Genomic DNA, 13,522 nt, shown 5'->3' with positions numbered 1-13,522 from the left:
TGTAGAGTGCAAAGACCCACAAGAACACAATAATTGCTACATTAATGGGAAAAATAGCAAGTTGAAATGAACCTGAAATTGCCTTTAATCTTTCCTGGCTGTGCACGTCTCAGTCCACCTTTCAAACTGAAGGATGTTTGGCGCTAACATTAGTCTGCTAATACCAAAAAGAAGAACAACTTAAGAGTCCTAATGGAAGGAGTTCTGACAAGCAAATGCTGTGAAGATGCTGGAGAGCACTTTAGTAAATGGCTTTCATTGTGCCTAGATTCGAGATAGAGACATATAGAGAGTCTTATGTCAGGATATAGCTCAGAAAAACTTGCTGAGTAATGCTACTTAGAGCTAAGAAGTCTGCCTGTTTTGACAGAGTTTCTTTCAGCCTTTGTTAGTGAGCTGCTAAGAAAGTGTTACGAAGCGGCTCTGAAAGAAAAAAAATTGCTAATGTGTAGCATCAGCTTAAAGCTTGATGCTGTTCAGTTCAGAGCTGGATGTGCTGGGAGAAGCAAAAAAGAAATAAAAGAAAAAAAAAAGAAAAATCAATCAAAAGGGGAAATTGTAAGAAATATGAATCGTTGCAATGAGAAAAACAAAACAAAAACACAGTGACTTTAAATTGAATACATAAAAATAAATCAGTCCTATAGTAGTTTACAGAATCACAGCTGATTCTTACACTGGGTTTAGGGTTAAAGAAGGGATTAGTTATGCAAGCACAATTTATATTAAAGGTAAGGTTTTAAAAAAAACGATGCCAGTGTCATAAATCCTTCCCGAAGTAATGAAAACACAGTCCTCTGTGTGTGTGTGTGTGTGTGTGTGTGTGTGTGTGTATGCGAGATAGGGAGAGGAACTGGGAGGGCGAAAGATAACAGATGTACCCCCTGTTTCTAATCAGAGTCTGATGTTCAAGGTCAGGCTCGCCGTGTGCAGGTAACAGTGTTTACACTGATTGCTGCTACTCATGTATGGGCTGTGCGCAAGTGTGTGAGTGTGAGGAGATGAGAGCGGGTCGTGTGTGTGATGGGGCGTGTTTAGAAAAAGAAACTGTAATTAGTGTGGTTGCTTGATTAGAGCTCCACTGAGAGAGATCAGACTGACCAGACTGGAACAACAGATTAGACAGCAACAGGAGGGGTGGGAAAGAGAAACGGAGAAAAGATGACGGGAGGGTGAGACAGAAAAGGACAAGACAGTCTAATGTGACGTTTTGCTCAAATAATTATAAAAAGAAAAAGCAAACAGCACTACAGGAAATCTTTTTTTTCCCTCTAAGCATTAACAGAAATGCAAAGACAGAAAAAAACTGTCAAAAGAGGAAAGAAGACAGAGGTGAAGACCTTCCCCAAAACAGTCAGACGTCACCCATCCAACGCTGGCAGGAACAAACAGTGTAACCAGAGCGACAAAACAATAAACAGCGTTTACACTTTATGGGAATGCAACTGAATAAATAAGTCTGTAAAGGGCAGGTTTGTCTGCTGAGATAAGAAAACATAGGTCTGCTCAATATGGTGACGCTGGAGTTCATAGCTGTTATGAATGGCCATCCGCCAAGACAATGTGGAAAAGTGTTTATGTTGTTCTTCTCACTTTCATTTTCTTAAAGTAAACTATGTGCTCAGACAGAATAAACACTGCTACACATACATCAAGGAATACAAACTACATCTAAAATAAATCTTATGTATCCAACAAATACATCCATTCATTCGCTTCCGCTTATCCTTTTTCAGGGTCGCTGGAGCCTATCCCAGCTGTCATAGCTGTATGTATAGGTACACCCTGGACAGGTCGCCAGTCTGTCGCAGGGACAACACACATTCACTCGCACATAGTGGCAATTTGGATTATCCAATTAACCTATCCCCACAAGTTGCATGTCTTTGGACTGTGGGAGGAAGCCGGAGTACCCGAACCCACGCAAACACGGGGAGAATATGCAACCTCCACACAGAAAGACCCCGGCCTGATGGTGGAATTGAACTCAGGACCTCCTTGCTGTGCGGCAACAGTGCTAACCACCATGCCACCGTGCTGCTTCCAACAAATACAGCTGAACAATAATGTTATGTGATCTTCAGAGACTAGTTCCCTGATTTATGACAATCCAAAGGGCAAAAGACAAACTCTAGCAGTCAAACCTGAGTACTGAGTATTTCAGTCACCTTTCTCACTCACTATGTGTTAATACAGCGATCCCGGTCCGTGAGTCTTTGGTACCGGGAGAGTTGAGGCTCGTGTGTGAAATTTATGTTTTTGCGGGTTTTTTCCCCATTTTTTAGAGTTATTTTTTTATCGTTTTTAACGTTAACTCGGTTTCCCTGGGTCTTTTCCCATGTGTTATGAATAAATCTTCTTTTTTTTGGTACAGGTAATTATTTTGTTGTATTTATCTGCCACACCTTAAAGGCCGGTTAGTGAAAATATTGTTGAAAATAAACCAGTCCATGGTGCAAAAAAGGTTGGGGACCGCTGCGTTAACAGATCTCTCTGCAATGAATCATACTTGTTATTAACCTCTGTCTCTCTTCCACAGCATGTCTTTTATCCCGTCTTCCTTCTCTCACCCCAACCGGTCGCAGCAGATGGCCCAGCCCCTCCCTGAGCCTGGTTCTGCCGGAGGTTTCTTCCTGTTAAAAGGAAGTTTTTCCTTGCCAGTGTCGTCAAAGTGCTTGGTCATAGAGGGTCATATGATTGTTGTTTTTTTCTCTGTATGTATTATTGTAGGTCTACCTTACAATATCTATCTATCTAGCTAGCTAGCTATCTATCTGACCCTGAATGGATTAGAGAAAATCCAAATGCAAAACAAAGCCAGACTTGTCTACATAACTCTTATTTTTCAGTCATTGTGCTCTGTAGTGTAAACACTGTTAAACACATATGCTTTCCGTGAGAGGCAACACTCACCTCTCCATCATCAAAACACTAAAAGATGGAAGATCTGTTTGGGAAAAATGGTGTTCCAAGGTGCAGCCAGGCTGTTCTGGCGACATGTGCAACGTGAAGATTTCACATGCTGCCAGAACAGCAGCTGTCTTCATTAGTATTTTAAAGTGTTTGGAAAAGGAAAATGAGCAAGCTCATAACACATTTGAGAGTGCAAATAAGCAGCACATGGAAAGACAAAAATAAAGCTAAACTAATTAAATTACAAAGGAAGGCCCTGAATTTGAAATTAATCAAATGAATGTCGCACAGAAGATAAAGAAACTGAAGAGCGGAGATTTGAATGAAGGAATGGAAGTTAAAAAAAGAAAGAAAAAAACTTGAAGATGTACGATACATAACAGCGAATGCAGCTCAATCTGGGGCAGCTGCATAAATGTGCACATGTGAACTCTGCGCTGCTACAGCAATGAGATGATCTCCACATCATTGTGCTGCACATGCCCTCATTATCCCTGGTAATAAATAAATCACTACAGGATTTCTACCATTGTGGAAAAGGCCTGAAGACACATGGGCCTCAATAATGGATGATGTCTTCTGGACAGCAGATCAGTGGATTAAAAAGATAATGCGTATGTGCACTGGTGGATTGGAAGGCCAGGAGCAGCTAAAGGATAGCTTAAGAGTGATAGCCTTCTAACTAACTTCATTATCTGGATGTGCATCGCTAATGGGGCATGTGCAACTGATTAATACGTAGGTTGCAGAAAGAAGTAGGAAAGGAAGGTAAAGATTGATTTTTAAAGACAACAGTAGAAGAAAGAATCCACAGGATGAGACAAATGTTTTAAAAAAGAATACAACGTGGACAGTAGCATGGAAATGAGATGAAAGACGAATCATTTTGGTGAGAAAGGAGACGAGAAGATTTCAGGAAGAGGGAAAGACAAGCAGAATAATAGAGATGGACTGAAAAAAAGAGGAGAGACTGGATAGGATGTCAAAGAAGGAAACCGAGATATGTAAGGAAGGCATAAAAGAGCAAGAAAAAAGAGCAAAAGGGGTTTTACCTTGAGAGTCATCTCCCCAACGAAGATGGCAGTAAAGATGTAGTTGGAAATGGTAAGAAACAGTCTTTCCTGTAACAAAAGGGGCACAAAAAAATCAAGGAGAAACTGTTTGATTTATTAGAAAAGAAGAGAATGATTAAGAGAGACAAGCAGAGGTGGCAGATTAAAGCCAGAAAAAGCCGTTTCAGAAATGATGACTTTGGCTTGAGTGAGAAGCTTTTAAGAAGGACACGAGCGAATCAATGTTTGTCACTGATCGCATTAGTCAGGGTTTTGTTAAAATTCCATCAAAATGAAATGCCAAACAAGTAAGAGTTGCTGTGCTTTAATTCGAAAGTTTTCATTTCACTTGATCACTTTCCTTGCAAAGGGCTCACTGTTCAATAATTCAGTGTTGCTTAATTACAGGAAGTGGCTTGAGGCCAGAATGCAGTAAGAACTTAAAGTAAGTGGGATTCTGATACTGATTTTTCTATATTTAACTGCTTGTTGTCAACGAAGGAGTGAAAGGTACTTTTACCTGGATGGTAACAATTCCCCTGCTTTATTTGTGCGTTCATTTGCTCTTTGTAAGCGAGCAGTCTCTCATTTTTATGACGGTTTCATTTCAATGGAGAAAGACAGAATATCACCAAAAAATGATAAAAAGCCCCACACTACATAAAGTTACACATCCCTATGGTGAAGCACGGAGGAGGAATCATTATGCTTTGGGCCTGTTTTTCTGATAAGGGTACAAAATGACTTCACTGCACCGAGGGTCCAAATGCCATAAAATCCTGGATGAGAACTGGCTGCTCTCAGCCACAACATTAATGCCAGATTGTAGATAGGTCTTCCAGCATGACCTAAAACACACCACCCCAGCAATAAAGAAGCGGCACGTTAAGGTCAAAAACCTAAATAATTTAGAGTTCTGTAAAGAGGAGTGGGCCATCCTGAGATGCGTGCAAATCTGGTGACCAACTACAAGAAATGTGTTACTGCTGTGCTTGCTAACAATGTCTCTCCACCAAGCACAAGTCATGTTTTGTTTACTTCTTTCACTCAATGACATGCAAATCATTTTAGAATTTCTATGTAAAGTATCTTTTTCTGCATTTTTGGTTGATCTATCGCTCTCCATTAAAATGAAACACCCACGTGTACATATAAATCTACAGACACACACATACACAGCATGCTTCTTGCTCTGTTTAGTACATGTTGAGTAGCAGTATTTGGAAATATCCACCATGAATTCAAAGCGATTCCTCTTACCAGGCTACCTTGAAGAATCTTTGGCCTCTCCAGAGCCACTGTGATGCAATTGAGGAATATGAAGGCCAGCACCACGTAGTCAAAGAGTTTATGGGCAATAACAGATTGGCAGAGCAGTCTGAACCTAACAAAAGGAAAGCAAAATTGACATGACAGAACATAAAAGATATGTAAACGGGAAAAGGTAACAGATTTTCTCCAATAGTTTGTGTTCCTTTGTTAACATATGTCACATATAAGAAATCCCAAAGGAAATTATTTTATGAGTGAAAGAAAACACAATTTTATCTTTTTGCAGTATTTCATGTGATGCAAATCTAGCAAGAGAACTCATCCATAACGCAATTTCATCACATTGAAATCATCTGGGTTTTTTTTCATTGGTCAACATCTTAACCCTCATAAAAAGCTGCAAAGTTCCTTCCAACTACTACGGATCTTATTAACCAGTGTAGGTTATTTTTTATGTAGATATATTAGTGTGAATGAAACTAGAATGAAGAACAACGTAAAAAAATGTTTGGCCTCATGATCTGGGGGACAATACCAGGAGTTACCAGACTTTATAGTAGTTATTAGCACTAGTTCACTTGTTTACTCTTCCCTTGTTATATCTTCAGTATCTTGAGTACTAGCAGTTGTTTAAATAGCCTGACCAGTATTCAGGGGACTTGCACTGCACATTTGTGTGTTTGCTCCAAAAAAGTTACAGGAAGGGTGCCGGGTGGTCAAACTGTCAGCTATAGAACCAGTAAAGAAAACATGCGGGTCCAGAGTGAAGCCCTCACGCACCCAATCTCACGTCATCTGCAGGCTCTGATGGGATCGATGTGCTAATCTGAATGCTTTTCCTCAAGACCTGGCAACTCTGTCTCTTTATCTATTGATTCAAATCTGGCAACTCTGTCCCCCCGATATTGATCATCACCAGCGGCTGTGTTGGCGTAAGCACTTACCCTACCCGAGACACAACTTTTAATGTTGGTTTCTTTCTCCTTCAGTATGTTTGCCTCTATTGCTTGTTAGAGTGAACACAAATGATCTTGACAAAACATGTGCACTCACACACATACACACGCTTACACGCTCCCACACGGACATATGCAAAGTCATCCAAACACATGTACAACCAAGCAACAAGACTTTACCGGCGATACGGTCTGACGCCATCCTCACACACATACACACAGCCTTTGCTTGACAGATGGCACCTGCCAGGATGCCAAAACACAGCCCTGGGGCCCGGCTTCCCTTAAGTAGCTATCAGCACGCAGGGAATCGAGTGAGTGAGCGAACGAAAGACTGAGTGATTTTTCTTTCATGTTGCTTTCAGGGAAGTTTCTACCGGCAATGAATTGAATTCTGATGGAAAACACAGCCCAGACTACCGCTCTGTCTTCAGAAAAAAAATGCTTTAGGAGGAGAATAACACAGTGACATCACTTTAACAAGCTATTTGTGAAACCAGGAGTTTTCTCTGTGGAAACAACACTCTGGCTATGCATCTTGTTGTTCTTCTACATTATCCAGCTAGAGCTGAAAACATTCGCAGACGTTTATTTTTCAGGGCCATTGGTCTTGCTTGATGAGCCTTTTTCCCCACACCCTCTTTGTCTCCATAGAGCCTTGGTAAAACCACTTTGCCAGAGCAAACAATTACAAGTATTAGCACATTAAGAGACATGCTTGTCTCTTTGTATGTCTCTCGCTAAAAGGTTGCATTTGTTGTACATTTCAAAGCCCACATACAGAATGTTTTGAATTCTACAGTCATTTAAAGAAGTTGATTCGGGAAGATTTCTTTTCTCAGTTTAAATATAAAAAGCTGAAAAAAACACGTCATCAGGACAGCGTTCGATCTGCGTGACCGACTCTGGTTTGGCAGCACATGCAAACAACCCTGTCATTAGATTTGAATTTGCACCTAAATCTGTGTTGCACTCACTTATTCTGAGGGGAGAACATGTAGACTGACCACTCCTCTCTGGTTTCACACCAGTCTGGCTTATACACCTCCATCATCTTCTGGATACGGAAGCACAAACTCTTCATTGGAGAGGAGGGAAAATACAGAAGAGGAATTAGCATTGATTTCTCTGAATTATTAGAATATTGATACTTTTCTGGTCAGAATATATGCCTTATTCTATCAGGAATAGTGCTATATAAATGCAATCCATCATTATTATTATTATTATTAATATTATTAATATCAACCAAAGTAGAATACATGAATTACTATTCTCTAAGATGGCTTCAGTGTGTTTGTAGACAAAGTAACAGTAAGTGCAAAGTCACTGCTGCCACAAATTCCTGCACCAAATCCTAAAATAATGATGATTTATGTCTTGTTTTGGTTTTCAGTATAATCAGGGCATTTTGGGAAAACCTCTATTTATATAAAGAATCTCTATTTATCGACCACAAGCAGCATGACTGAGCAAAGCCCCGAAGGCCCTCTCTTATTTCACTGCAGAAACAACAACAACAAACACATTCTCGACTCCTTCGTTTCTCATCTCTACCTGACACCTTCTGCACCACCTATAGCATTACCAAACTAAAGTGGCACCATATTATCTTAAAGTTTGTGTGAACTAAGCAGCAAACGTTGAAGTTAGATGGTTAAACTGCTAATGATGGGTTCAGCACCATGAGCTGCTGTTGCTAGGGTTTCTGAACTTGACCCATCCACTAACATGACAATAGTATAAATACTGGAGCAGAAGTTGGAAAAAAGTTACTATAGTCACCTCATATCATTACAGTCTACAGTTTGCTATTTAGCTAGATCTTTCCTTCACCAACAACCATGCGTCTTCCTTAATGCCTGGATTTCTGAGTAATAATGAGATAAAGAAGAATTAAGGGAGTTTCTATGGTTATTCCTGTTTATCAATACAGCTATAACAAGGACCTGCTGCTTATCATTGAAAATCGATCACAGTAAATGAATCACTGCGCTTCAGAGAGCTGGTAGTAAACCACTTACATAGTCTGTTTCTTCATCAAGGTCTGTTCTGTCCTTGCGTGCATTGACTTGAGGGAAAACCTCAACCATAAGCTGAGTGTGGGGACCTGGTGCCTTGCCATTACAGTCCCGGTGATCCACTCCTAAACCGCTGCCGGCCACAGACCCTCCTGTAATGGAGCCCCCCGCTCCAGACCCACTCCTTTTGCCAGCGTCTGGGTGGATGGGAGGAAGGCCTGGCGGCTGTCCACCTGCCCGAAACAATTCAGGGAGTTCGAGGGAAAGAGCCCGCCGATCTCTCCTTGCAGCAAAATGCCTGGAGAGGAAAAATGGGGGCGGAGGTGGATGATGAGGGGGCAGAGGATGATGGGAGTGGGCTGGGTGGGAAAGAAGGGACTCCTGCTCTGGCGCAAAGGTGTAGGAGTGGGGCGAGCGGGTGCTGTGCAAGCGGAGGCTGCCTCCCACTGGAGGTAATCCGCTGAACCCATAGCTCCTTCGACCTAGGCTGTTTGAGCTAGACCTGCAGAGCACAAGTGATTAAAGGTACAATTAAAAGGTCATACATATTCATGAACGGCTTGTAAAATGTCAGTAGAACTGTATCAACAGAAGGCGATCAATACTGTTTTATAAAGTTTTATGTGCTAAGCATTTAGACTCGAAGCTAATAGGAAAATAAAATAACATCAAAGGTCTGATGTTTCCAAGGAGGTAATTACAGCTTAATGGTTCTGGAAGTTCATTAAGACAACAGCTGGAATCAGTGGTTGCAACTGAATTTAACTGTGTACCTGCGACTCCATCCAGACTGCGGAGGGAACGGACGCCCCCAGTTGTGGTAGTTGGAACTGCGACCGTGGCGCTAAAAGAGAAACGCAGCATTTCAGAGAAGTTTCTGATCCACTGAATGTCTCTCAGTGAGGTGTCAAAGACCCAAACACCCCAAAATTAGCAATGACAAATAAAAACTAAGTCCTAAAAAAATTGTTCACTCCTAGAATTTAATATTTTTAATTCAATGGATGATTGTATCACCTCTAGAGCGATCGACTTTCTTTCTGCAATGACTTTTTCGGCACTTACAGTATTCCAGCCAGAGACTAATGTCACTAAAACATTGGTTAAAAGGAAAATGGAACGGAAACAAGAGCGCGGCTGTTAGTGTATGTCAATTATCCACAAATTAAACAACAAATATAAAACAGCTGAACAAACGAAGTATAAATTGAGCTTTTTAAAAATAAGATTGCAGTGCACTGCAGGTTGTCATCTACTTTAATATACAAACCCCAGAGTGCCAGTTCCACTTAAAGGAACACCAACAGTTCTTTTTGTTTCCGCATGTCTAATCCTCTGAGCCTGATGGTTCTAATTATATGTTTTACCCTCGGAAATGTACATGTTGCCAATCAAAACCCGAGCCAGAGAATCTATGCATCGTCCTCTAAATAAACTGTAGCGAAGCATGAAAGCTAAATGTTAAGTAACACTTGAGTCCACACAGAGCTGCACTGCAGATCGCCCAAGAAGAACGGCGAGTGACAGACACCAGCTGCTGCCTTCACTTGCAAGCATATTGTAGCAGTTACAACTTTCTGTAAATCTGATCTAAAGGTCACTGGCTATAGATAGTTGTCATCAAAGCAAACAAATAACCACATGAACGATACATTTATATCACACACATTAGATTACACACATCTACTGCACAGTTAAACAACATGCAAACACTCTACAGGAACGTTTGTGTTGAGGCTCATTCTTTTCTAGCAATATACAACGTTAGAGTGATGAATTTCCATCACAGCCGACAAACACATCATCTCATAGTCTGAGTGTCATTTCGTGGGGGAAAAAAATAGATAAAAAGTGGTTCCTGACAAAACTTCAACCAAAAACACAACATTTATACACAGCTCTCTCGAACGCTTATTAGTTGAGTGATGTAACCGGTGCCTACTGATATCAATAAACCTGGAGTGCTGTGAGAGAAGAGGAGGAGACTTCACAGTGAAGTGGATCTCGCACACCCACCGTGTTTAACATCGTAACCTTTGCGGTTGCTAAACCACAGACTTTCATCTCACATGTTTTCACTGCCCTTTTTTTTTTATTACTGAATCATCCTTCCTGTTTGTCTCCATCACCATCTCTCTCTCTCTGCTCCGTCTTTTTTTCCTCCCCTCTACTTCTCCCTGTCGCCTTTTTTCCCTTCTTTCTCCCACAGTTTCTCTGCGGATGAACAGAAGAAGGGAACAGTCAATTAATAGAAGTTACCATGGCAACTGTATGCCGAGCCAGCCCTTGTAGAACTGTTTCAGTTTTTCTTCAGTTCTGGTTCAGTGGACACAACAATAGGGGAATTCCTGCTGTGGATTTTTGTATACTATATATATATTACTGAATGTTTACAGGATGGTGCAAATAAATTGTCATTTATTAGCCTTAATTGCAAGCTTTTTTCACACATAAATGTCACCCATAAATAAATAGCAAAAGAGTGCTATGAAATTCTAAGATGCCATATAATAAGATTTGCAAGAATGTGCCTACTGCATGAGGTGTGGTCATAAAGTCTGCTTGCAGCATGGATGCTATTACTATTGGTGCTTCAGATACATCAGGTCAAGAGTGCAAGAAGCATGCACACTGGTTTATTGACTTTCAAGGGGTTGTGCACAGTGAATTCAATTCATTTCAATTCAGTTCAATTTTATCGATATAGAGCCAATTCACAGCAGCGGTTTTCTCGAGGCACTTTATATTGTCTCTCCTGAGGCTGCTCGGGTGGTGAGGGGGAAAGGGATGAGAAAAAACAAAAAGAGAACACAGAGACACCGTGGAAAAATAAACAGGACAAAACTAGTGCTGCAAAAGACAGGAAGTGCTCAGTGTAATCATGGGAAGCAGCATGACTAAGGTTCACCTGATCCAGCCCTAACTGTGACCTGTTAGAAAGGTTATTGCTCCTAATACCTTTTCAACATTCAAGCACTCAGTACTGAGTTCTCCTGTTGTGCTCAGTCATTTGAGGATCAACATTTGGCCAAAAAAATGAGCCCAGCTATGGCGTGCGGCCCCTGCTAACAGCACACTGACATCGTTCATCATGTGCCCTCGTGGCCAGATTTAGATCCTTTCAACTTCCAAAAATGAAATTAAAGTTCAAGAGTTGGTATTTTGACACACTAGAGTTCTTTTGCCTCTTTTTATTTTCTTGCTCTTTACCAAAAGAGGTCAAATCCAATACACGGTGGGCCATATTTGTTAAGTTTGCAGACAAAACAGGCACTGCGTCTCTTCCGAGTAGTGATGACCCTGCGGTGGGGGATTTCACAGAGTGGGTAAGCTGTCCTTCTTGGACACGAATGCATCAGAAACTAAAGAGATGGCGTTTGTACAGCAGAGTAAACACCTTTCCACTTTTGAGCTTCAGGTGGATGCTGTCTAAAGAAAAGCTGACCAACACATGTACTTTTATTGCGAGCTTCGTGGTTGTTATGTCGGCAGAACCTCTGAGTTTTTTTTATTCTCATTTTTTAGATTCTGGTTGGTCAGGCGGTACAAGTCACTAAACCTCAAAACCAAGAACGGACTGGAAGATGTGACCCTGAATGACCTCCCTCTCTTGTGTAAGGTTAGGCCCAGTCACTCCCAGCCAACCCTCATCCAAGTAGTTCAAGCTGCTTGCTAGCCTGCAGGTCGGGTCTCATTTGGGTCAGCTGCCATTATTCTTTTAAATAAATAATTGTTTTTAATGGTGATATTTTATTCTGGAAGTCTTATTTAGTGTGTTCTTAGTGGTATAATTATTATGTTTTTATTGTTGGCTTGATGCTTTTGTGGTTTCTGCTGACCGTACAACAAATTGCCCCTCAGGGATAATTAAGATCATTCATCCTTGATCCTTGAAGTGCTCAGAAAAGGACTTCAAGATCAATCTAAAAATAGCATCCACGGTCAAGGGATGATCTCCTTAAAGGGGTGGGTTACAGCGTACTAGCGGCGAGTGGAGTGTTAACATGTGCATCATACTTACAGATGGGTGACTCATGCTAAACATGACACGTGAAAGAGATGAAAACAGAGAGCCTAACATCAATAGCACATGGTAATGAAATACTGAACATTAGATCTATGAAAATGAAGGGAAGCGGAATTTATAATAATCTTTTTAAAAACATGCAAATGCTATTAATCGCTGAATGAATGATGACGGTCAGTCAAAGTTTCATTCACCTTGGTCCACCTGTTAAGGAGGAAATAAGGTTCATCCAGACATATACATACATAGAATAAAGTCATTATACAGGGTGAACCGAGACATCTCAGTATTATTATATCATATTATATTATATTATATTATATTATACTATATTATATTATACTATATTATATTATATTATACTATATTATATTATACTATATTATATTATATTATATTATATTATATTATATTATATTATAGTCAGTATTTTAACATTCATTACAAGCATCTGTGTCCGTAACCTGACATAATGAAATACATTTCAAATGAATTGAACTACACATTCACTGTGATGGATTGCATATTTTGGGCCAGTTTAAAATCTGTAAACAGACATCGTCGACGCTAAATATAAACTTGAAACCAAGGCGTTCTGCTAAAGAGGAAAACATATTTATCATTGTATAAAGCCGCAAACAGCTCATAGAGTCATAACAGGAATGGTTGAAAAGTGCTCGGAGGCAACGTAAACCATAAAGTACACATGATTTGTTGAGAATAGGCTGAGAAGTTGTGTTTACGTGTGTGCACGACCGTCTGAAGTATGACAGTGTGATAAAGTACCAGGGAGAGGGAGCGTCTCTCCAGGCTGCTCTTGCCCAGGCTCATAACGCTGCTCTTTCTAGAATCCATGGTGAAGCTCCGCCTCTCCGAGGAGTAGGATCCCCTGGGTGCTGAAAGGGCACCCAGCTCCAGGTGGCCGTTTGGTGTCAGGGTGCAGATCCTCGGGTCTAGAATGGAAAATAACAGATGGGTTAAAAGTGTTGTGATAGCAATCCAAACTTCCCTCAGTCATAGTTTAATGCCTGACTGCTAAGACATGAGAAGCTATTCTCATATACTTAGTCCAATTTCAGTTGATTTCTGGGATTCAGTCATAAGACTGCAATTCTTTTCTCATAGCCGACACATTTCTTTTCAAGCTGTCTCTGGGTGCCTTACATTTACTAAATTTCCATTTGAAAACCTCCAGGGATGGAGACACATAACAAAAACAAAATAATAAAGAAACGGCAACATGAGACACTGGTATTACTGTGACGGCTGTAACCAACATGC

The 13,522-nt window shown here is 40.6% G+C and overlaps 1 protein-coding gene across 3 annotated transcripts in view; it reads right to left on the bottom strand.

Moving 5' to 3' along the window:
• LOC113024643 (voltage-dependent T-type calcium channel subunit alpha-1I-like) overlaps window positions 1-13,522 on the bottom strand; it is a 264,807-nt gene that overhangs the window by 57,623 nt on the left and 193,662 nt on the right. For all 3 annotated transcript variants that reach the window (XM_026171859.1, XM_026171860.1, XM_026171858.1), the window contains 6 exons: window positions 13,028-13,194; window positions 8,988-9,058; window positions 8,218-8,716; window positions 7,171-7,271; window positions 5,226-5,349; window positions 3,966-4,034 (listed from right to left, as the gene is read on the bottom strand). In XM_026171859.1, the coding sequence (XP_026027644.1) occupies window positions 3,966-4,034; window positions 5,226-5,349; window positions 7,171-7,271; window positions 8,218-8,716; window positions 8,988-9,058; window positions 13,028-13,194 (1,031 nt within the window). The remainder of the gene's footprint in view (window positions 1-3,965; window positions 4,035-5,225; window positions 5,350-7,170; window positions 7,272-8,217; window positions 8,717-8,987; window positions 9,059-13,027; window positions 13,195-13,522) is intronic.

The sequence above is a fragment of the Astatotilapia calliptera genome, chromosome 6 (genome assembly GCF_900246225.1).
Source record: "Astatotilapia calliptera chromosome 6, fAstCal1.2, whole genome shotgun sequence".
Classification (NCBI taxonomy): Eukaryota; Metazoa; Chordata; class Actinopteri; order Cichliformes; family Cichlidae; genus Astatotilapia; species Astatotilapia calliptera.
This window is presented reverse-complemented; position numbering and strand designations above follow the sequence as displayed.